Below are 22,114 nucleotides of genomic sequence, written 5' to 3'. Positions count from 1 at the left end.
GTGGGGGGAGGAGCCGGGTGAAATATGATGATGACGGGGTTTAAGTGGGGTGAAGCACTCGTGTACCGATCAACTACAACACCGACGCCAAGTACTCGAGGGCGCGCTCTGAGGATAGCAACAAGGCAAAAATGACGAGATGACGTGTACACCCGGCTACACACACACACACACACACACACACACACAGGCACAGACTGACAGAGATATGCACGTGATGCAAAGGCGAAAATACAAAGGAGTAGCGAGAAGGAAGGGGAAAGACGCAGCATAACAGGTTTTACGTGTGCGGGAGAGACGGTGCCTGTGTTGATGTGTACCTGTGCGTGCGTTCGTGTGTGGGAGGGAGGGGAAAAAGTGAGGGAGGATGTGTCTGCGTCTATTTTGTGTGTTTGCCCTTCTCGATTTTCAAAGGGTGGGTTGGGGAGAGCAGACACACACACACACACCCAGACACACACCCAGATAGAAGTACACACGAAAACCGGAAAACAGAAGGGAGAGGCTCAAAGCACTGAAAGAAATGGAGAAGCGCGACAAGAATACACGTCAGCCCCGTCGAAGCAGATTCGAGAGAGTGGGGAGGGTGGCGGCGGCTATGGAGGAGGGCGTGAGCACCTCTTCCAGTTTCCGCCTCCCAGTAACCAGAGGGGGAGGACTGTTTGCGTATGCGTACGCGCGGAAAGGCGGGCCGTAGATGAGGGTGGCAGCGGCAGAAAGAGTTATTGAGGAGGAGGATGAACGAAAAACAAAAAAGAGAAGACACGAAGATCAGCAAGCGGCAGCTGTCAGAGAATCAGCCCCATACTAAGTCTGCCGCACGGAGAAGGAGGGACAGAGTAGAGGAGGGAGGAGGTGGTGATGGAGAGGCGAGACGGCGATGATGGTGGTGGTGGAGCCTTCGGCGGGTTTCGCTTCGCTTCACCTTTTTGCGCGTGCGTGTGTCTCTGTGGGCGAGCCGAGGACGAGGGAGCGCTTGGGATACAAGAGAGTGCCGCAGCACCTTCGGGTGCGGATGCCAGCTTGCTTGCGTTGTAGCCCTTTGGTCTGCTTTGTTTGCTTCGAGAGCACCTCGCGCCCGAGTCGGCGATGACGTACGTTGATGAGTGACAGAGAGAGCTGAAGGAGAGCTGAGCTGAGCACAGGACATCTGGGAGAGAGAAGTGGTGGTGGCGGTGGGGGGAGGGGAGTGAGCTCCACATTAGTGAAGACAGTATGTGCACAATGAGAATACCGCAGGAGTCAACATGCATGCACCAATCACTTCCATGAGCATACACGCCCCCTCATCCTGTTGCAATTCACAGATCACCATCCCCACTATCGCCCTGCGTGGCTTCACTTCTTTCTCGACCTCACGTCGTTCCGCTACTTTTTTTCGGTTCTTTCGATCGCTTGACAGGAGATTCTCGGTTACGGTTATCCTTCACCCACCCATCCACCCTCACAGACACATACATACACACGCACACACAAACACACACTAGAGATCACAAAGGGAGGCTTACCATCATGGATGTCAGCACTCCTGATAGAACGCCCCCCTCCGCCAACCTCCCCGCAGGCAGAGCGTTCTATCCACAGACGCGCACACACGCCTGCCTATGCACGCAGCTACAGTGTGTGTGTGTGTGTGTAGCCACCTCGGGATTCATCATTGAGAAGTCAATGCGCACAGGCACGCGCCCACGCACACAAGAGCAGCGAAAGAATCCAAACCAAGAGGGAGCGATGCAACGGGTGACACGTAATGAGCAAGAGGATGAACACTGGCTACCTACACCGACGCGGACGCGTCAACGGAGCAAGCACACGGGCGAGAAAGTAGTACGAGGTGTGTGTGTGTGAGGGAGGGGGTGCGCCACAAAGGGAGGGGAGAGCTGAAGTTAGTGGGCAGAAAAGTCACACGAACCAATGTCGTAGGAGGAGGAGTGTCGCGGCACAGACTTCGCACGACGGCACAGCACGCACAGAGCAAGCTCATCAGCAGCGACAAGCAACCATACAAGGCAAAGGTCGACTATGGACGAAGAAGCGCAAAGGTTTCCCTGTGGACCATGCACCTCCTCCCGCCCTCCTCTTCATGCAGAGACGTCCGTACGCGCATGCACACCGTCACCGAAATCGTTGAAAACAACAACAGCAACAAAGACGTGAAGCAGCAGCCGCAAAGCACACGCCGGAGAGGGGAGGGTGGAAGACGCAGGGCAACAAAGGAATGTATATATGCATATATTTAGAGCGAGAGGGTCGCGGTGCGAATGAAAAGAAGGCGGGTGGGGAAGGGGAGGAGGACGAGGAGGGGGAGGGATAGGAGAAGATTCGCCATAGCGACAGAACGTGTGCTACCAACGGTAGTGTGAGCAGATAAAAATGTGGGCGCCACCACCAACCATCACCGACACAACAACAACAACAACAAAACCGTAAAATGCGAGGGGGAGGTACTGGGAAGCGAATGTGGGGAAGGAACCAAGGAGCATGAGAGAGGGGAGGAGGGAGGAAAACAACGCGGGCAGCTAATGCAGATGACACTGAAGCACGAGAAGGAGGGGAAAGCGGAGAGATGGCGTTTCGGGTGCAACGATTCGTGACTGATCGCGCCTGCTTCTTTTGTCTTTGCTAAACTTCACGGCCTCGAGGCCGTGCCAAACACCCTTGTCACCACCGCAGATACCCACACATATACATGTAAAACACGTGTTTCGCTTCGCCAGCGTGCGAGAGCGGGAGGGGATAGAGATGGGGAGAGGGCGAGAAGATAACACCGAGGCCATCAAGCGCGTCAGCACATTCGCCTCCATCGATCCGACTGCTGGGGCGGCTTGTGTGTCGATGTGTGCGCGGTCGTGCCGCGTACACACCGAGAGGGCCACACCGGCAGGATTCGGCCGCGTCTTTAGCTCAAGGGCACAGACGCGCGCATATGTGTGTGCGCTTGCATGCTGACGAGACCGCGGTGCCACCCGCCCTTCCTCCCTCCTGCCCCACCGGGTGCAGGCAGGAAGGGGGTCGCGGGTGGGCGGGGCCAGCTATGGAGACGCGGACACTGGCGATGACGAGAGAGGGAGAAGGGGCCCATGAGATCACCTGGCGACCGTTTTCGAAGAGAAAATGGGACCGAGAGGCAGCAGTGGCGGGCATATCAAAGTGGGCGCTTTCGCTGGACAGGCGAAGGGCACATCGATCGCCTCTGAGATCTCGCCGCACCGCGATGTCTTGAGGGAGGCGTGCAGGGGCGCGGCACTCAACCGATCGAATGCCGGAGGGACCGGCGCACACTCGCTTGCCGGCCGAGGGAAGAAGCGAAAGCGTTAAGGAGGGGAGAGAGAGAGCGCGCAAGTGCGTTGTCCGCCTTCGTTCCTCAAAGCGTGCCTTCACCACGATATCAATACATACATATATATATATATATATATATGTGTGTGTGTGTAGGTAAGCCAACATGCACATCAGCACAACCTAGAGAAAAAGAGATGCAAGCAAGTCCAACGGATAGGTTTTTGCTTTGCTGCGCTGTGAGCCCATTTTCTTTGCCACACAGCATGAGCCGAGGTCCACGCTACCGGGTCTGTCACGGGCACCCATCGCGCCGTGCAACGCAGCCGCAGACACGCACCACAGCAGTGCGCCGACCCAGTCATCTGTGCACGGCCCCTGACCCAAACTCTGCCCACCCACCCGCCTCGCAGGGCGCCTCACAGCCACTCTCCCTCATCATGCCGGCCACCACGTGGTGCATCCCTCAGGGTGGCACTCAGCCTCCCCAGCCGTAGGCAGTGTGAGGACCGAGCGAGACGCGTTGGAATCACGCTGACGCCGTGCCCATTGCATGGATGGCACAAACATGCTCACGGTCGCGGGTCGCACCAGCGCAACGCCGTCCAGGGATTGACCGCCGGCATCCGTGCCACTGCATCGCGCTGACCTCCCCACGTCCCAGGCACCCTGGCCCTGTCACCCACCAGGGGTGGGCCGACAGTGGCCGGGGCAGGGAGGGGGGAGGAGGCTGCTCGGCCTTCCCACCCACAGAATGGGCACGGGCCCCTGCGGCGCCACGCAGTGAGAGATGCGTGTCCGCCCCTCCCGTCAGTGAGGGCACAAAGATGAGTCGAGAGAGAGAGAAAACAAAGTGAAAGGAAGAGAGAGAGACCATAGATGGCGCACACAAGCTCCGCCTACGCAGCCGCGCATATACACCCATGCGTTGCCCATCCATCGACAGCGAAGACGCAAAAAGAAGAAGACGTCTAAGTGGAGAGCCACAGAAACGAAGAACAGGGCAGAGTAACATGCTCAAATCTACAAGGAGCAGAACACATCAGAGAGGCAAGCGTCAATGAAATGAAAGAGAGGGTTCGCGCGGGGCAGAGGGGCCACGGTGGCGACGATGACGAGCAACTAGACGAGGAAGATAAGAGAGAGAACACGCACGCACACAGACACACACACACAAACACACCGGAAGATGACGAAGACGATGGGGGTGGGAGGGAGAGGGGAGAGGAAGATGCTAATACCCACACAGACCCGCTCCTGCTGTGAGGTATGAATAACGAAGAGTGGTGGGGACATCGGCATCGTCTTCAGTTGCGTCAGTCGACTGTCACGGTGATCAGGCGACGAAAAGCAAGCCGCAGCCATGCACATTTTGCTTTTTCTGATTTCACATACATATATATATATATATGTATAAATACATATATGTATACATGTCTGCGACCCGGGGCTCGCCCTTCAACACCATCCTTCTCGCAGGGAGGAATATGTGTACACACGCGCAGGCGCAAAGACACGGACACATGCTCACCCATATACATATATATATATATATATGTGTATGACAAGGAACAACAAGAGAGAGAGAGGAATAAGGTCGAGGGGGGGGGGTGTATAGGAGGGGAGGGGGGGGGGGGCTGTGTATGAACGTGTTCGCGTAGGTGGCTGACTGCCCCTCTTCCCCTACTCAAGGACGGCAGCACCCAGGCAAAGGGCAGCTGTTAGGGCTAATACGGCAGCTTCTTGGGCAGCTCATTCACCTCAATTAGTTGCACGTTGTACTGTTGCTTCAACACGTAGTCAAGCTCCTCCTTGCGCTTGCGCCACGTGGAGGAAACCATGCAGAACGTGAGAGGCGGCTTCGCCATCCGGGCGGCGACAACCTCTACAGAGGCACGCAACACCTCGCACCGCAGCAGTTGCGGCTGCTGTGCCGTGAGCACGCCCACGTCCAAGGCGATTAGCTCCGGGTGATGCGTAGCGGCTGGCACCACCACCGGCCTGCGTGGGAAGGCAGCTTCAGAGACGTTGTCTGACGTCGTGACTGACGGCGACGCGTCCACGGTCACAGTCTCGTGATCGTCGTCGTCGCACAGGTGCTGGCGCGGATGTGAGACCAAAGAGGCAGCCTCACTCGTCATCTCCTGCAGCATAGACGGGTTGCACGACGGCAAAGGAGGGACCGACGGCGAAGGCGCTGCCGCATCCTTCGCAGCGACGGCGTACCCCTGGTACGGCGAAAACGCCTTCAGCAAGGTGTCTTGGTCGACCCGAATGCTGCATGCCCAGTCCAGCTCATACACCGGTGTTATCTTGCGCTCGCTGTCCTCGACGTGGTGCCGTCCCGTCTGAAAGTGGTGGATCACGATGATCTTGCCCTTGTGCACGCCGTCACTGACGCCTGCTCCACAGGTATTGTGCCATCCGGCCGCGCTCGCATCGGCGCCGGAAATAGCAGGCAGTTTCCACCTGTCTGCGTCGGTGGTGACAGTCGTTGTTGGCAGAGCCGTCGAGAGTGAGTCTCGGTGACCATCCGCCCCTGCCGCCGCCAACACCGCCGCTGAGTCTGCGTTCGGCAACAGACCGGACGTTGAGGTGTCGCACAGCGCCTTGAGATGGCGTTGCCTGCGCGTGATCAAGTCCTCCGGTGTCGCATCCTTTACGTGGAAGTGGATCGTCCACGCCCTGTCTTGCATGTGCGAGGACCACGGCATCCACAGAACGTGCTTAAGCCGCTGCACCGGAAAGAACATTACCCCCTGTGTAGCGAACTGCATGAGATGGAAGGTGGCGCTGCGCACGACGTAGCGGCTCGACGTCGCACCGAGGGCGGCGGTGGTCTGGGGGGAGATTCGAGCGGTACGCATCATAGATGCGGGGGCGCTGGACGTGCTGGCGGCAGCAGACTCTCGGTTCCGCTGCTGCTGGCTGTCGCTGTTGACAGTGGCGCACTTTGATCCAGTTGCTCCGTCAGCAGTGAGCGCAGTTGCCGTGTTTGCCCGATGCAACTGCAGCCCAGATGCGCTCGAAGTGTCTGGCGGCGAGGCGCAGTTCACCAGCCCAGGTGGTGCACCAGGCTGCAACGACAAAGGCGCCGGCGCGCTCCCGATGATCCGTGGCTGGGCGGCGCCGTGCGGCGGGGACGCGAGAGCCGCAGCCGAGTTGACGTCGTCCAAGAGCATCAGCATGCCGCTGTCCAAACAGGCGTTTAACAGGACTTGATGCACGTCAAGCGTGATGGGCTGATTCCGAAACTTTTTGGAAGAGGGCAGCTGGCGGCCATCTTGCGTCGCCCCGGGGGCGGACTCACCGGCCGCGTTGCTGTACAGGTTGTTGGCGCGGCCACCAAAGTTGCCGTGCACGACGAGGCGGTCCCATGCGCTCTCGAAGGAGTCACCGAACGTCGCACGCTCGTTGCAGAGCTCCGACAACAGCAACACCGCGTCTCGCACACGCTGCATGCGAGCAGTGAAAGCGTCATCGTCACAGGACGGTTCTTGGAGGCCAGAACGCTGAGCCCCTGCACAGCCGCGAGCCATCACGTTGGGAGGGGGGCGAGGCGCCAGTAACGGCGACGCCGTCGGTGAGACCCATGAGTCACCGGCATCAGCGTTGGCGCTAGCGCCGGTGGATGCGTCTACGCGCAGCGCTGGACCGCTGGCCTTCTCCATACGCCTGCGGCGGCACTGCTGCTGCTTTGATTCTCCGTCCATATCCGCGGCACCAGCGGCATCGGCATCTAAGCAAGAATGTGGCTGGCTTCTGTTCCGAGGGGCAAGCGGGTTCAAAGGTGAGTTCCGTCGCGGCTGCTCCTGCTGCTGCAGCTTTCTGCTCGACGCCGCGGCCTCGCTATCACTGATTGGGCTGTAGCAATCCGGCATGCAGTTGCAGCACGCCGTCGTGTGCACAAACACCGTCATGCGTGGGAAATCTCGGATGACGGCAAGCGGGTCGGCGCCGATGTCCAGCAACATCTTCTGCTGCCACTTGTCGTAGGTCTCGGTGGGGTTGATCCGATTCTTGCGGTTCTCGCGATGATGCCTGGCATCCTCGCCATGGGAACAGGCACTCCCCATGGTGGAGCCAGCAGATGTGGAGAGGAGGAAGCAGAAGCAGAAGCCCCCTCCCCCCACAACGAAATGAAGATCAGTAAGGGTGCGGCAGAACTGAGGAAACCTATCGATCCCGTCTTCTTCGCTCCCTCTGCATGTGCGTACGTGTCCTGCGTGCGTTCTCCTGTGTGCGCGGGTCGCTCGCTTTCTTGCTCCGGTTCTGTTTTTTTTTTTTTTGGTTTTGTGGCGTGCGCCCTCGGGCATGTACGCGCTTACGCCTTCCCCCCCCCTCCCCTGCCCGCCCTGCCCTCACCGTTGGGCGTGCGGCGCTGCTGGTGAATGAGGGGAGTGAGAGAGAGAGAGAGAGAGAGCGGGAAAGAGCAACAACAGCAGCAACAGCAGAGGTGGACGCTACGGCCGGCACTTGCGCATGCGTGGTGTGTGTGTCTGTGGGGGGTAAGTGAGTCGATGATGCACCTTATCTTCTTTCCTCGACACACCGTGGGCGGAAAACATAGTTACACATACGCATGTGTGCATGTACGCGGAGGTGTGCGGAGACACGGTGAATTAAGGAGTGGCAGTGCGCGTGTGTGCGTGTGCGTGCGGGGGGAGAGAGGGAGGGGGAGGGGGATAGTCGAGGACGATGTGGCATGCACGCAGGTGTGAGGTTGATGAGCGAGCGTGATAGACAGACACAGACACACATGCGCCCAAATGATGAGCACACATTGCACGAATGGGTCACCGTCTCCTTTCACCATACACGCCACGCATATTTTTCCGCATTGACGTCCTCGCCACGTTCTGAAACGTGAAGAACAGCATGCGCGAGTACCCGTAAGAGAGGGGAGAGGGGGGCGGACAAGGTGTACTGTCGCACAAGCTCCAACAGTGCACCCTATCAACTTCACCTCATGATTTCTTTCGCGCTGCTTTACATTCACGCGAGGCATGCATATGATCATGGACACAAGCATGTAAACGCCAACAGAGGTGTTGTCCGGCAGCAGTCCATGCGACAGCTCATTACGCATGCACATCTAAACAAAGGGAGGGGCGGTGTGAGGATGGGACAGGGAAGGGTGGGGGCACGATCCATGCGTGATGGAGGTTCCCCTCACCTCTCCGTCCCCCTTCATGGAGGCGCAAACGCAGAAACATACATAGGCCCAGACAGCACGTGCAGCGGTGCACAAAGAGAAGAGAGATGACCCCACAACCGACACCATCACAGCAGCTGTGAAGTGACATCAAGGAAGGGAGGATACACCGTCATTGGTAACTCGGCACACACACACACACACACACACACACACACACACACACACACACACACACACACACACACACACACACGTACACACACGAAACAAAAACGAAAACAAGTGAAGTACACTTGAGAGAGATAGAGATAGAGATCGGATTAACGGTGACGGACAGAGAAACAACAAATGAGAACACGGCATGTCAATAGGAACACACAACGTACCCGCACATGACAGCCTCCCCCCTCTTCCGCCCGCCCTTCCTTGTGCTCACGCGCGCATGCCTTGCAACGTGCCAGAAACTGGAAAACAAAGACGCAATCGTGAAGGAACACAGAGGAAGCAGAAACGCACAAAAAAGAACGAAGAGATATGAACAGAGCGAGAGCGGAGGGCGGAGTAGGGAGTGAGAAAAATTGGAGGTGGGGTGGGTGAGTGGGTGGGGAGGGTACAGCGTGACAAGCCGCACAAAATTCTCAAAGCGGGCAGCACAGAAGAGGGAGAGACAGCGACCATGAGATACAGAGAGCGAGGGAGAAATGCAGACAGTAGGGCAGATCAGAGCATCGCGAAGGTGGGGGTCAATGAAAGACATGGACGCGGCAGACGTAGGAAGGCCCCAAACTCTGCACGCGTATGCGTCGCTGTTTCCTGGCGTCTCCTTTGCTCTGCCAGCGGCCGACAAGCACCCTCCTCCCTCGCACTCACGCGTTCTCGTCCATGCGTGTCTTCTCCACGCCACCTCCGGCACAGAAACGCGTTGCAGGTAGTTGACGCGACATAAACACTTCCCCGTTGCATTCCTGTGTGCTGGCGCATCCTTAACGGGGGAGCGAAAGGGAATGGGGAGGGTGGGGAGAGCAGGCCTGCGGACGGGGGAGAGAAGGCGGTCCATGAAAATGTGGAGCGAGGCACGGAAGAGGAAGAGGAAGAGGAAGAGAGAGAGAAATACTCACAGGCAACTCGCATTTGGGAAGTGCATTGAGAAGGGAGAGAGGAGTCACAAGTAGAAAAAATACGCACTCATCAAGAGCAAGACCACGAGATGGAGAGGGGGAAAGAGTGACTGCTGACAGCACCGGGAGGGGAGCGGGAAGGCTGCATGCAAATACGCACCAGAGGAGTTTGCGAGAATATCGAAGTGTGCAGGTATGTCTATGCGTGCGCACACGTGGTAAAGGAGAAAGATGCCAAAAAGCGAATCAGAAGGGCAGCGAGACAATAAAAGCCCCCCCCCCTCCCCCCACATAGACACAGACAACGGGGGTTTGATCCTTTGTCCATCACGATGTAGTCACACCGAGACACAAAAGGGGGGTGGGTGGGTGGGGCAGGCAGGCACAGAGCGAGCGAGAAAATGTCGGCTAACGAACCGGCGAGGAGGGAGAGGGGAAGGGGTGGGTATGTCCAATGCCTGCTACACAGCGAAGGAGCAAAGAGAGTGGCCACAGGAAGAAGGCGAGAAAAGCACATGTCTATGAAGGCCCGTCCACAGCTGCGAAAGGTGGAGAGAAGTGGAGAGATGTGAGGGGGGGGGGAGAGAGAGAGAGAGACAACGACTTGAAGGGGGTATACAGGAATCAGTACTAGGGGAGGAACGAAGCACTGCGTCGAATTCAGCATTCGAGATGGTCTCCGAACGTCTCACGCCCCACACTCTCTCTCCCCCACCGCTGATAGCGTGAGAGAGCATGCACGCGCGTGTTGCGCTTCCCCGCATCCGATTCAAATGCAGATGGAGGCGCAGCAAAGACGAGATGCCGCGATGATGGTGAGCCCCCCGCCCCCTCTTCGCCGCCGCACAAAGACACACCCTAAGTGTCGCATGGTGAAAACATGCACACACCCACGCACACATGCACACTGCCGAAACAGTCCTCCGGCCCGTGACAAAAAAGGCGGCTGAGACGAGCACTGGCCGACCCTCAAACGACGAAGGCGCGGTGATGCGAGCGGGTGAAATGTGAGGTACTGACAAGGACGTGCCTGCGTTTCTGTGAAGGCGTAGCACGCACTAGAGCGGACTCGTTGCAGTTGAAACGGATGCCTTAGTGAGCGGAAAGGCGGCCCGAGGCGTACGGAGCGGAGGTCAAGAGGAGAGAGGGGGAGGGGGGGGGGAGGGGGGAGGTTGAGGGGCGTGGAAACGGTGAGTTGGTGAACGACCATGGAAGAGAAGGTCGCGCCTTCCTTACAACGGACGGGAAAACAGTAAACAAAAACGGAGAAGAAAGCACAAGAGAAGGCACCGAGACAGAAAACACGCGAACGACACACAAAAAGGAGGGTCTTCAGCGATGCCGTCGAGCACCTTCACAAGTGGTCCCCCTCTCCATCCTCCTCCCCCTCCTCCTCTCTCTCTCCAATGTGCTGCTGCTCGTTCGATCTGAGTTCCTGCACGTTTGCGTTCGCGTGGACACGCGGATAAGGTCAACGCCGAGAGAGAGAGAGGGAGAGGGAGAACACTATTCGATGATGACGCCTCCTTACTCACTCCTCGAGATATATTTTACAAAATTATATATATATATATACATATATATATATATACATATGTTTTAGTTGACAATAAACAATCTCCTCAAAGGAAGACGTGCCTGGAGCACAAAGGGCCTGCACAGCATCACCACTACCGCCAATCATCATCATCGAGGAAACAACAACACAGGAAGAGCTCCAGAGCACCGGAAATTCCTTCCTATGGGCCACGCATGCACGTAAGAAGCTGACAAGCAGGATAAAAGGGGAGAAGAGCCCCATAGGCCCATGCGTGCTCAGATGCAGTGTAGCATGAAGCAGCACCGGCAGGAGCGGCCCCGAGGCGTCCTGCACACGGTGGGAGTGACGGAGGTGGAGTGGGTGAATCGAGAATCCGAATAGCAATAAAACAAGAGCTGGCGTCTGTGTGTGTGTGTGTGTGGGCGGGGAGTGGGAAAGACACGGAAGAAGTAGCTAGGAAGCGAGTGCGTGAATCGAGCTAAGATAAGAACGTAGGAGGCAGACACCAACGCAAAAAGAGAAAAAAAATAAGAGGTGAGAGGGGCAAATGCACACACACATATACCTCACCTCCTGCAGATGTATAAAACGAACAAAGCAGTACTTACATGAATCTTCGGCAGAGCTAGGAGCCAACAACGATGAGCGGGGACAGTACGAAAGAGGGAGGGAGAGAGGAGCGAGAGGGGGGAGAGCGAGCGATATTGCTAGCGTAGGGCAAACAACGTGATCAACAGAAGGGCGCCCTCTCCCCCCACTCCAAGCGAGCAACAACAACAACGAAAGGAAGGGAAAGAAAACGAAAACAAGCGAACAAAGGTGCAGGTGCCTCCGCACAGCTGCTGCATCACCACGGAAAAGGGAAAAGGAAACAACCAAGCGACCCCATGACGCGCGCGAAACAAACAAAAAATGCAAGATAAAAAGACCCGAGAACGTAAAAGAGGGACGCACGCGTACGCACCCCCTTCCCTCCTCCTCCTCCTCCTCCCCCGAGCTGGGAACAAAGCAAGAGGAGGGGGCGGGGAGTGGGAGGAGGAGAGTGGGTGGGTGAGGGTGCTCGCAACATGCGGAGTAAAAACGCAAAGGAGCGAATTCGGAGAGAAGCGACAGTAAAGAGGAGCGCACGCGCACACGACAACAAGAGGCAAGAGCCAGAGTGCAGCGAGGCAAGGAAAACAAACAAAAAAAAACAGACAGAAGAAGGTGAACCCACTGCTTTCCTCTGCTGCTGCCATCCGGACCGCCTTCCCTTTCCCTTGCCCTTTGCGCTTGGCGTCCTGTCAGCCCTCCTCCTCTTCCCCCCTACCCCGCCCACCGCTCGCGCCCAGCTTAAGCCATCACCGAGCCCACAGACGCAAAAATTTACATACAGCGCCGCGCTTTGTGTCCCTGAAGTACGTGCGCGTTGCGAGGGTTGGGGAGGGGGTGTCAGGGCGAGGCGTAGGCCGGGTAAGAGCGAGCCGCTGGGTCCGAGGGACGGGTCAGAGCGGAGGAGGGGGTTGAAAGGCGCGTGGGATCAGGGAAGAAGCCGAGAGAGCCTCGTTGGCTGATGGAGTCACCTTTTGCATTGCCGTCTTCGCCACCACCCTTTACAGCCTATGCTTAAACACATACGAGGTCCAGCCACGAAATACCAACAAGGAAACTCATGCGCACGTACGGCACGTCAGCCCGCGCTACGCCCACGGGGCACCGCCGCCTCTTTTCCCGCACCCTGTCTCACGCTTTGGAAGCACGCGGAGAAGTAACGGAGGAGCGGCAGAGAGACGTCGACACGCACCTACACGCGACGATAAAGGCAGTGACGCTCTCTCGCACGCACGCGCGGCTTTGCTCGCGGATGCGTGTATGTGCGTGCGCACATGGTGCGTGTACGCATGCATTCATGCCTTGTACACCCACCCACACTCCACGACAGCCAGTGACCGTGGGGTGAAGAGAGAGGGGGGGGTGAAGGGGAGGAGATGGCATGACACTTTAGGAAACAACAGCGCGAGATACGATAACCAGAAAAAGCCTGCGCAGAAAACACACACTCACACAAAAGGCACAACACATCAAGAGAACCGTGCCGTCATCATCTCTCTCTCTTTCACACACCCACACACGCATACACACACCTGCCAACGCCGCGCGACGACTGAAGCCACTGATGCGCACAACGGGGAGAGAAAAGCCCGAGCAAAAACTTAAGGGAAGAGCACGGCGGCGGCGGCGGGGAGAGGAGGGTTGAATGTTTTCTTATTGTTTTCTCCCCTTGTCCGTCCCACCGACCAACAGGCCCGCAGCTCGTCAGACATACACATCCACAACTGTTCGCCCACCTACCTCTGCTGCTCACGGAGGCTATGCCCAGGAACCGGGCCAACCATCACAGTTTGAAGTCACTCGGCCGAATGCAATGCCGCTGCAAGACGGCGCAGGCTAGGTTCCGGCTTACGCTCAACATCGGTGCGACACAGCAAAAAAAAGCAAAGAAGTAGTCTCAGCTGAAAGGTAGATTTGTCGAGTCGCCGACACGATGCGCAGTGAGCTGATACAGGCCTAGTCGTGATCACACATCTCTTCGGTGCAGCGCCAGCCCAGACCTGTCCGCAGAGGCCAAGCGTCCGCAACAAACGCCTGAGGGCGAGCTGTACAGGTTGTCTGGCTTCTCCCACAACAGAGTGAGCGCTTGGTCTTGGGCGCTACGCACGGAGACGTGTGTCCCCTGCATCATCGTGGACGTGACAGTGGCAGACAGCATGTGCGAAGTAAAACGTGCAGCGGCAACAACAAAGGGACAAACAGAAGAGGGCGTGGGGTGCGGTGAGGCGAGACCAGGTGGCACGTGTTGGCGAGAGGAGAGAGGGGGGGGGCATCGCACGAGGAAGAAAAGATGCGATGGTAGCGATACTGCCGGCATATGGAGGAGATGCGTGGCGCACTGCCGCGCGTGATGTGGGAGGGAAGCGGAAGGTGGCCAGCGAAGCGAAGAAAAAAAAACAAACCGCACAAAGAAGGAGACATAAAAATCAAGCGGACAAGATAACATGCAAGCCTTTAGAAAGTGATACAGCGAAACGTACGGTGTGTGTGTGTGCGCGTGTGGAGGGGTACACGTGGGCAGAGATTCATGGAAGCCGGCACACGTAGATCGCCGCAGCTGCGAGGTACCTCAAAGTGCTACCCGAACACAGAGAGGGTCACCTGGAGGGAGTCACAGGCAATACACACACACACACAGAGAGAGATAGAGAGAACGAGAAATCATAAGAAGGAGGCAAAGACACAACGCGAAAAAAAAACAGATACATGTAAAGAGGGGATGAGAAGAAGGGCTTGAAACGTTGTGCGCCTTAGTGGGGTGAGGTGTGTGTTAAGTGGCAACAGCAATAACATCAACAGAGATGGGGACTACGGCGGCGGCAGCAGCGAGAAGCGACTGGGGAGAGCGGACAGAGAAGAGCCGAAAAAGAACTGAAAAAGAGCAGGTTTAACCGAGCGGGGCGAGCAAGACGTCAGAGGAAGACGGTCAGAGAGAGAGATCGGGTGAGGGTGGGTGGGTGGTGGAGAGGTAGTATTACGGAAGCGTTTCACTTCGAGTCCCTATGCATGTGCGGGAGTTTGTATTCGTACGCGATGCACAAGGAGGGATGGGCCTTTCGTTTCGCGCGCATGTCTGCTCCCCCTGTTCGAGTCGACAGAGCAAAAAAAGAGAAGGGAAAGGTGAACCCGGTCGAACAGCAACGTTGACCCTATATGCGTATTTGCGTGTCGCTCAGTCGTACGCCCAGGCGGAAGGAGGCGTCGAAGGAAAGGATAACACGGGACCACTCGAGGCCAGAGAAGAAGGACAGCGAGACAGGGAAGCAAAGCACATACACATATGTATATATATATGTATATATATATACATTTATGTATAGGTATACATAGGTGATATATATATATGCACATTAGCAGAGGTGTAGGGGGGGGGAATATGCTGGGGAGGTGGGCGAGTAGGAAGGAGGCGAGAGGATGACCCACATCGCACGCCATCCCGGGAGGGAGAGTCGGGCATATGAGTACCAGCCTTTCCTCCGTTGCTTACCATCACTCCACCTTCGACACACGCTCACGCACAGGCAAACAACAACAAAGAGAGAGACAGGTTCCCCCCTGCATAGCCGGTAGACCGATGACACAACGAAAAGAAGATCGTGCAAGCGAAAACAGGGCACCCACCAAACAAAGACGCATTCAGGCACAATGACGGAGAGCGCCTCCATCCCGCACCCTCGAAAAGCAAAAAACCGAACGAAAAAGAAATAGGATGTCTCAGTGACAACGACGTCAACGCAAGGTGCACACGTTGCAGCCGCAGGGAGGTCTCCACTGTTCATATCGTTCGACGCCGCGGCAGCAAAACAACAACATCCAAAGAAAAAGATGGGAAAAAAGACGTGAATGGAAAGCAACGAGACCAAAGGAGAAATGAGCCCCTCGCAAACAAACAAACAAACAAGCCGAAGGGATGACCGTGAAACGGCTTTCGACGATGTGCATCCCGCATGCACCTCCGCACCAGCATCAACAGCAGCAACGTGAAAAAAAACCTATATATATATATAGTGGGAGAGAGAGTGGGAGGGACACACACACAAACACAGATACACAGACATACACACAGACACCACGCAAAGGGAAGCACTCGCAGACGGCATACCACCAAAGAAGAAATGGACGTCCCTGCGAGCCTGGCGGAGATGGATGATGAAGCGAGGGGAGGAGGGAAAGAAAGATGGGCTGTCGAGCTACGGAGCCTGTACGCCCTCCCATTTCCTCTGCCTCGTAAAAAAAAAAACGTGTACATCTGAGCACTAGATTCATCGCACACAGAAAAGCAGAAATGATGAAAGAGAGAGAGAGACGGCATCGACGTTCGCTCCACGGTCATCGGGTCTCTGAAGGGGAAACGACACCAACCGCATACGGAGCCATAAAGCTCTCGCACGAAACCCACGCGTGGAAGCGGTCATACACGGCTGTGGCGTCACGCCCTCCACAAGCTAGCAGCAACTTCTCTCCGCCGGGGTGGTAGCGCTGAAAGGCGGTGCAGTCGTACACGACGTTCCGGATGACTATCCACAAGTCATCCGGTGTGTTGTGGGTGGCGACCTCCTGCGGCGTCATCCGCGGCAGCAGCGCGGTTCGTGAGGCCGCCGTGGAGGCCGGCTTTGGGGGCGGCGCCCCACCACCAAAGCGAGTGGCGCCTCCACTGGCGCGATGGTGAGGCGTGTGGTGACGCTTCTGCTCCCGCCTGCGCAATTCCTCTTCCTTGGCACTTAGGTGCGCGGCCCAGTCGCGTATGGAGCAGCCCGGCATGCGTGGCACCTTGCCTTGCAGCAGCCCCTGCAATGTCTCCGCATCCGGCCGCATCACAAAGCCGTCCTGCAAGCATGGTGTCGAGTGACCCGTCGAGGCACCCGGTGGCGACAACTGGAATGCAGAGTTGCTGCTTTTTCTGCTCATGGGTGCCTTAAGTTTTCCAGAGGAGAAGAGCGCTGAGATCGGGTGGCCCACAATACTCGTCACCGTCGCTGCGAGGGAGGCGACTGAGGAGGTGGCGAAGGCGGACGCGGCGCCGCGCGGCGGAGTCACGCTGGCCGGCACCGTCAAGCCCTGCTCGTCATCGCCGTTGTGCATCTGCATGCAACCGCAGGAGCTGTCATAGCCAGGGTTGCTCGAGCACCGCTGACCGCTGCTAGCAACACTGCCATTGAGAGACGCCTCGCTTGCGCCACTGAGCCGCAGACTGGTGGGTGGCACCAGCGTGATAGGCATCACGACCACCTCCGACGTCGGCGACTCGCGCGCGCACGCCGGGACGTTGTGGACCAGCGCGGACGCGGATCTGTTGCTGTGGCGATAATTGTGAGGCGGGTGCTCCTGCAGCGACTTGTGGGCGATGTCGACGAAAGAGTTCCGATTTGTGCTCGAGACCGTCGACGGTGACGACATTCGAGACGCGGAGTCGTCGACGGAGAGGCGAGGCGTGTTTGTGACAGTCGTGGAAAACGAGAAGCTGCCGAACTTGGAGACGGCGGCCGACCTGCCACCGCTGAAGCCGCGGTCGTCGTCATCTACGGCGGGCTCGGTGCGGGCGGGAGGTGACGATACGGACGACGGCGTGTAATGCACACGGAGCCCTTGTGCGTCGTCCTGCGCGGGGGACGCGCATCCAGAGCTGTGGGGAGACACGCTGAGGTGTGCCGAAGCACCACAGCCGAGTCCGTGGTGATGCACATGAGCGCTTCGCGCAAGAGTCAAGAAGAGACCACCAATGTGTGCCGCGGTGCTCAGCATCGGCGACAAAATACGCGACGGCGGCGGTGGCGGCGGAGGTAGATGTGCCGCCCTTCGGTGCCAGCCTTTGTGCTGATCACCACCGTGGCTGCCGTGAGTGTTACCGTGCACGTCTTCGTTGGTGCGGCTGCGCTGCATCACTGCCATCGACGTAGAGACGCCTGTAGCGCCGCTGCGAGCGAAGAGCAAGCATGAGGAGCCCACTGGTTGGCTGCTCGCCCGCACGCGCTGTCTTCTGCTCTTATAGGTGCTACTCGTCGCGCTTGACGTGGCTAGCGGGGTGTGGGCGAAGGTGGAGGGTTGCGGTGTGCTCGTGATTCCCGCCTTTGGGAAACTGCAAAGGTGTGATGGCGCCACTTTGACGAGATGAGGACGTGGCCCGTTGCTTCTGGGGAAGCGCTCCGCCGTCTTCGCTGTTGTTTCTGTCGTCGAAGTCTTTACAGCCACGTCCTCACCGACCCGCGCGTCGGTCTGCGGGGAGTGCCTTGCTGCACCAGCCACGTCGATGGTCTGGGCACCGGCACAGCTGGCAGAGGCATCTGCACGAACCGCGGCATCCCTGGGTGCGGCCGCATCGGCGGTGCCTGAAAGCGCTGATGGCGTCGCTGTATCGGAGGCTGAGTTGGAGGACGTCGCGGCCTCACGCGGCGCCGCTCTCGACGCCGTCGCCGTGCCGCTCAGCGCCAGGCGCCGGCTCTCGGCAGAGCCGTCGACCAAAAGCTCCTTGTCGTCCACGTCGTTGCAGCGATCCGAGGAGGCGGAGCTGCTGGCATTGGAGTTGTGTCGACCACTCTGCCGCTCAACCGCGCTGGGGAAGTGGTCGACGGCAACGACGGGCGTGGCCTTGCCTGCGAACGCATTGCCGGCACTGCCCAGGTGCACGCGCCGCTTCGGTGTCGGCGACACGGGTGAACACAACGATGACTGGCTAGGCACGGTCGCTGCGCCTGAACGGAAACTCAGGTACACCTGCGACCGCGCACGAGGTGAAATGTGAAACTCTTGCCTCTGGCTGCTGGCACTTACGCAGTCCTCTTGCGTGGCCACGCAGCGTGGCTGCCGCGGCTGTGACTGCGGCGCTGGAGTGCTACTTGTCACAGGCGACGGGCCGTGTGGGGAGCCGGCGCCGCCGGAGTTGTGACTGCGACCGGAGTGCAGCTTGCTTTGAGCACCTGCGCGCGGGAGAGCGGTGGGATTGTGTTCGTCATCTGCGGTGAGGGCGGCGTCAGAGCCATCATCCCTGCTCTGCACACTCTTTGAGGCACTCGTTCGGCGGAGGAGGCGCCGCAGAGCCGCCGGCAACGACGAATCGGAGTCCTTACTGGGAGCACCAACATTGCCCGCTTCTGGGGTGGGCGTTGGCGCGGTGATAGAGGTTGTCGACACGTAGCGTGGGGTCCACTGCCGACCGGGGCCGCAAAGGTCGGCTAAAAATGGAGCATCTGCTTTCTCCAGCTCTACGGCATCGCGCAGAGCCACCGCGCTCATCTTGGTCAAGGCTGAGGGGCGAGCATGCAGCATCGGGGAGGAATCGGGCGTGGTTTCGGGGGAAGAGTGGTGGAGGAGTGAGGCAAACACGGTGGCGGCCGCGGCTGGCAGTGAGGCGATCACCGGCGCCTTGTCTGCAGTGGGCGGGTCGTGCATTACCCAGTTACCGGGCAAGGACGACGCAGCAAATGAGGCCGCGGTTCTGGATAGCTGCATTGACGGCGATCTCGAGGCGATGAGAGAGCGATCGCCTGAGGACGAGGTGTGCGTGGAGCTACCTGCGAGCGACTGCGGATACATCTCCACTAGCGGCGTGCCAAGCGCTGAGGCAACGATGGGCGGGGGGGAGGGCAGTACGACCGTCGGTGTGGAGGTGGTGATCACTAGGAACGGAATCGAAGGCGACGGATTTAAAGGGAGGAGGCCATCGTAGCGATCGCTACGTGCACTAGTAGCACGCTGCGTTGCACGCTCTTCCATTCTCGCCTCTCTCTCTCTGTTTCCCCTCCCCCTCACTCTCGCGTCGTTCAGCAGCGGCAGAGGGAGCGATGATGGAACAAGGCGAGAGGTTCGTCACGATCACACAAAAGAAGATGAGGCCCCTCACTTCTCTCCTCGATATATATATATATATATAGCAAGCGCGCACGAGACAGAGTGAGCAGGGAGGGTGGGAAAGAAGGGGTAGGTGGACACAGGGAGCGAGCCTGAAAGGTGCACCTGACGGAGAGCTGGGGCAGCAGCCCGAGAGAAACAGCGAGCACAAAAAACCTGAAAATATGGTGCTTGAGATGACGCAAAGTAGCAAACACACACAGAAGCAAACAACAACAACAAAAAGAGTCGACAAGTGGTGATGGATGAGTGTTGTGGGGAGGCGCAGTACAACGAAAGAACGGGAAGGGGGCACCGGAGAGACAAAGTCGGTTGCGTGTGCGACCCACGAGGGAGACGGAGAAGGGAGGAGTTAGGTAAACCACACACACACACACACACACACACACACACACACAGATGCACACGCAGAGAGAGAGAGAGAGAGAAAGAGAGGAGACAAGACGGGCGAGAAAAGGCGTAGAGTGAAGGTGCCAGATATACACTCTAGACACGAACGGACGTGTGTGTGTGTGTGTGTGTGTGAAAGAGCAAGGTGGGCGAGTTAGATAAGAGTTTCGAAGAAGAAGGAGAGAAGGGGGCGGCGAGCGACGAAACAACGTCAGCGTAAAGAGTTGCGTTGATGAATATGAAGAGCAGTGGGCAGGGCAACAGCGAGTAGGAAAGGCAGCGCTAAGGGAACGAGCGCACACCGGCGCGCGCACAGGTGTCCAACCCCTCTCGCGCCAAAATCAGCAAACAAAAAAAAACGAAAAACGTCAGCAACAGAACCAGAGGGAAGCGAAAGAAAATCCAAGAAGGAGCTCACCGCCGCCACGACAGAGGAAAGGGTGTGTGTGGGGTGGTGATGGTGGTGAGTGGAAAGCAGACGTTTGAGTATGTATGGGGGAGGGGGACACAAGAAACGGTGGTTTTCGTTTTTGCCTTTCGTCTTTACTTTCGTTCTGTATATATCAATTGGCCGTAAAAGTTTCTGTCTGTCTATTCCTGTGCACACATGCATGTATACGTGCTTGCTTGTGTTGTCGTTGCCGTTGCGTAGCAGAGTTTAAAAGGGAGACTATATATGAAAAAAAGAGAGAAGAACGATGCGCGCGCCAGAAACAAGGCCGTCAAGCGCACGAGTGAGACAGAGGGAGAGTGACGGAGGATGGATACGCCACTCCAGCACAGAATGAGGGATGCAGGGGAGTGGGGCGGTGAGAGGCGCAGGGCCAAGGGCGTTTTTGATTTCTTTCGTATGGCTTTTAATGTCCAGCTGCTTGCTCTCTGCTCTCACTCTCTGTACGTCTTCCTTTTGCTCTTCTCGTACGGTTCGGCGGAGTCGTGCGCGCAGACACACACACACACACACACACACACACACACACACACACAGAGGCAACAGACGTACGCCCGCGCTAGGAAAAAAAAACAAGCAAACAAAAAGAAGTGACACCAAACAGATGGGGAAGATGTAAATCAACGCACAGGAGAGATCGAAAACGACACCAAGTGTGCGATCCACCAACGACCAAAAGGGCGGGCGAGCGGGAGGCCTGGGTGCCGTCTGAAGAACGCCAATATAAGGGCTCACACAGGTGGCAAAGCAACAAAAAAAGCAATATATATATATATATATATATAGATGATGATGCTTATGTGCACGTTTTTATTGATAAACAATCCCACCTTTCTTTCACTGGCACACACACAGACACACAGACACACACACAGACACACACACACACACACACACACACACGTGACAGTGCAGATCCGTTTTTCTTTCCAAAAAAAACAAAACAAAACAGAGCCAAAAAAAACAGAGAAGACCTCCACTTTCCTCTCCAACATCTACGGAAACGTTTGTCGTGCCTTCGCAATCGCACAGTGTCCCCAAACAAACGAACAACAAGGTTAAAACTACAGAGAAGGGGTGTGGGTCTCACGCAGACACGCGCACGCGCATTCCCCCGTCACGCGAGCACAGCGTTGCGCACTACCACCACGACTATAACGACAGCAACAACAACAAAAGGATAAACAAGTGGGAGACAGGCGAGCTCACCTCTTCCCTTCCACCTTCCCCTGACCTTGTACGTTCTTGTGCTCTCGTTGTGTGTGTGGGGGTGGGTGGGTGGGTTTGGTTCACGCTTATTGGGGTAGAGGCGAATATGGTCTTCTCGCTGCCGTTGCTTGTTCCTCCCGTGGTTGGTTGGTTGGTTCGCCTGAGATGGCTGGGAGGGAGAGCAGGGGAGCGCAGAAGAAAGTGAAAACCGTAGGGGGGGGGGAGCACTGCCTGAGCTGTGGGTGCACGGTGAGGCGAGGCGGGAGGGGGTGGGGTGAACAGGAGAGAAGGTGATGAGGCAGAGGAGAGCAGGAAATGATACACAGAAACTTCGAAATGGGGTACTCGTGCAGGCACGTGTGTCTATGCGATCCCGCGAGCCTACACGCGGGCATTGCGAAGAGCCCTCGACACAGACGCCTGAGCGCACACATGACCTGTAGGGCCGGATCATTTTTGCGTCGTTACCGCATGTGCGTGGAGCCCGTGACACGCGAGTTTCGCCCTCTTGTGTTTTCCTTGACGCTCACGCC

General features: G+C 57.4%; 2 protein-coding genes across 2 annotated transcripts; both read right to left on the bottom strand.

Annotated features, from left to right (window-relative positions):
* Positions 1 to 5,006: 5,006 nt before the first annotated feature.
* On the bottom strand, positions 5,007 to 7,355 carry LMJF_26_1440 (conserved hypothetical protein; the record flags this gene model as incomplete). The annotated part of the gene is made up of 1 exon (XM_001684096.1): positions 5,007 to 7,355. One exon carries the CDS (start codon positions 7,353 to 7,355, stop codon positions 5,007 to 5,009), a length of 2,349 nt encoding a protein of 782 aa, XP_001684148.1.
* An 8,660-nt stretch (positions 7,356 to 16,015) lies between these two features.
* On the bottom strand, positions 16,016 to 19,396 carry LMJF_26_1430 (conserved hypothetical protein; the record flags this gene model as incomplete). The annotated part of the gene is made up of 1 exon (XM_001684095.1): positions 16,016 to 19,396. One exon carries the CDS (start codon positions 19,394 to 19,396, stop codon positions 16,016 to 16,018), a length of 3,381 nt encoding a protein of 1,126 aa, XP_001684147.1.
* Between the last annotated feature and the right edge of the window lie 2,718 nt (positions 19,397 to 22,114).

This window comes from Leishmania major, chromosome 26 (assembly GCF_000002725.2).
Source record: "Leishmania major strain Friedlin complete genome, chromosome 26".
NCBI classification, from domain to species: domain Eukaryota; phylum Euglenozoa; class Kinetoplastea; order Trypanosomatida; family Trypanosomatidae; genus Leishmania; species Leishmania major.
The sequence above is the reverse complement of the archived record's forward strand: the minus strand, read 5'-3'. Positions and strand labels throughout refer to the sequence as shown.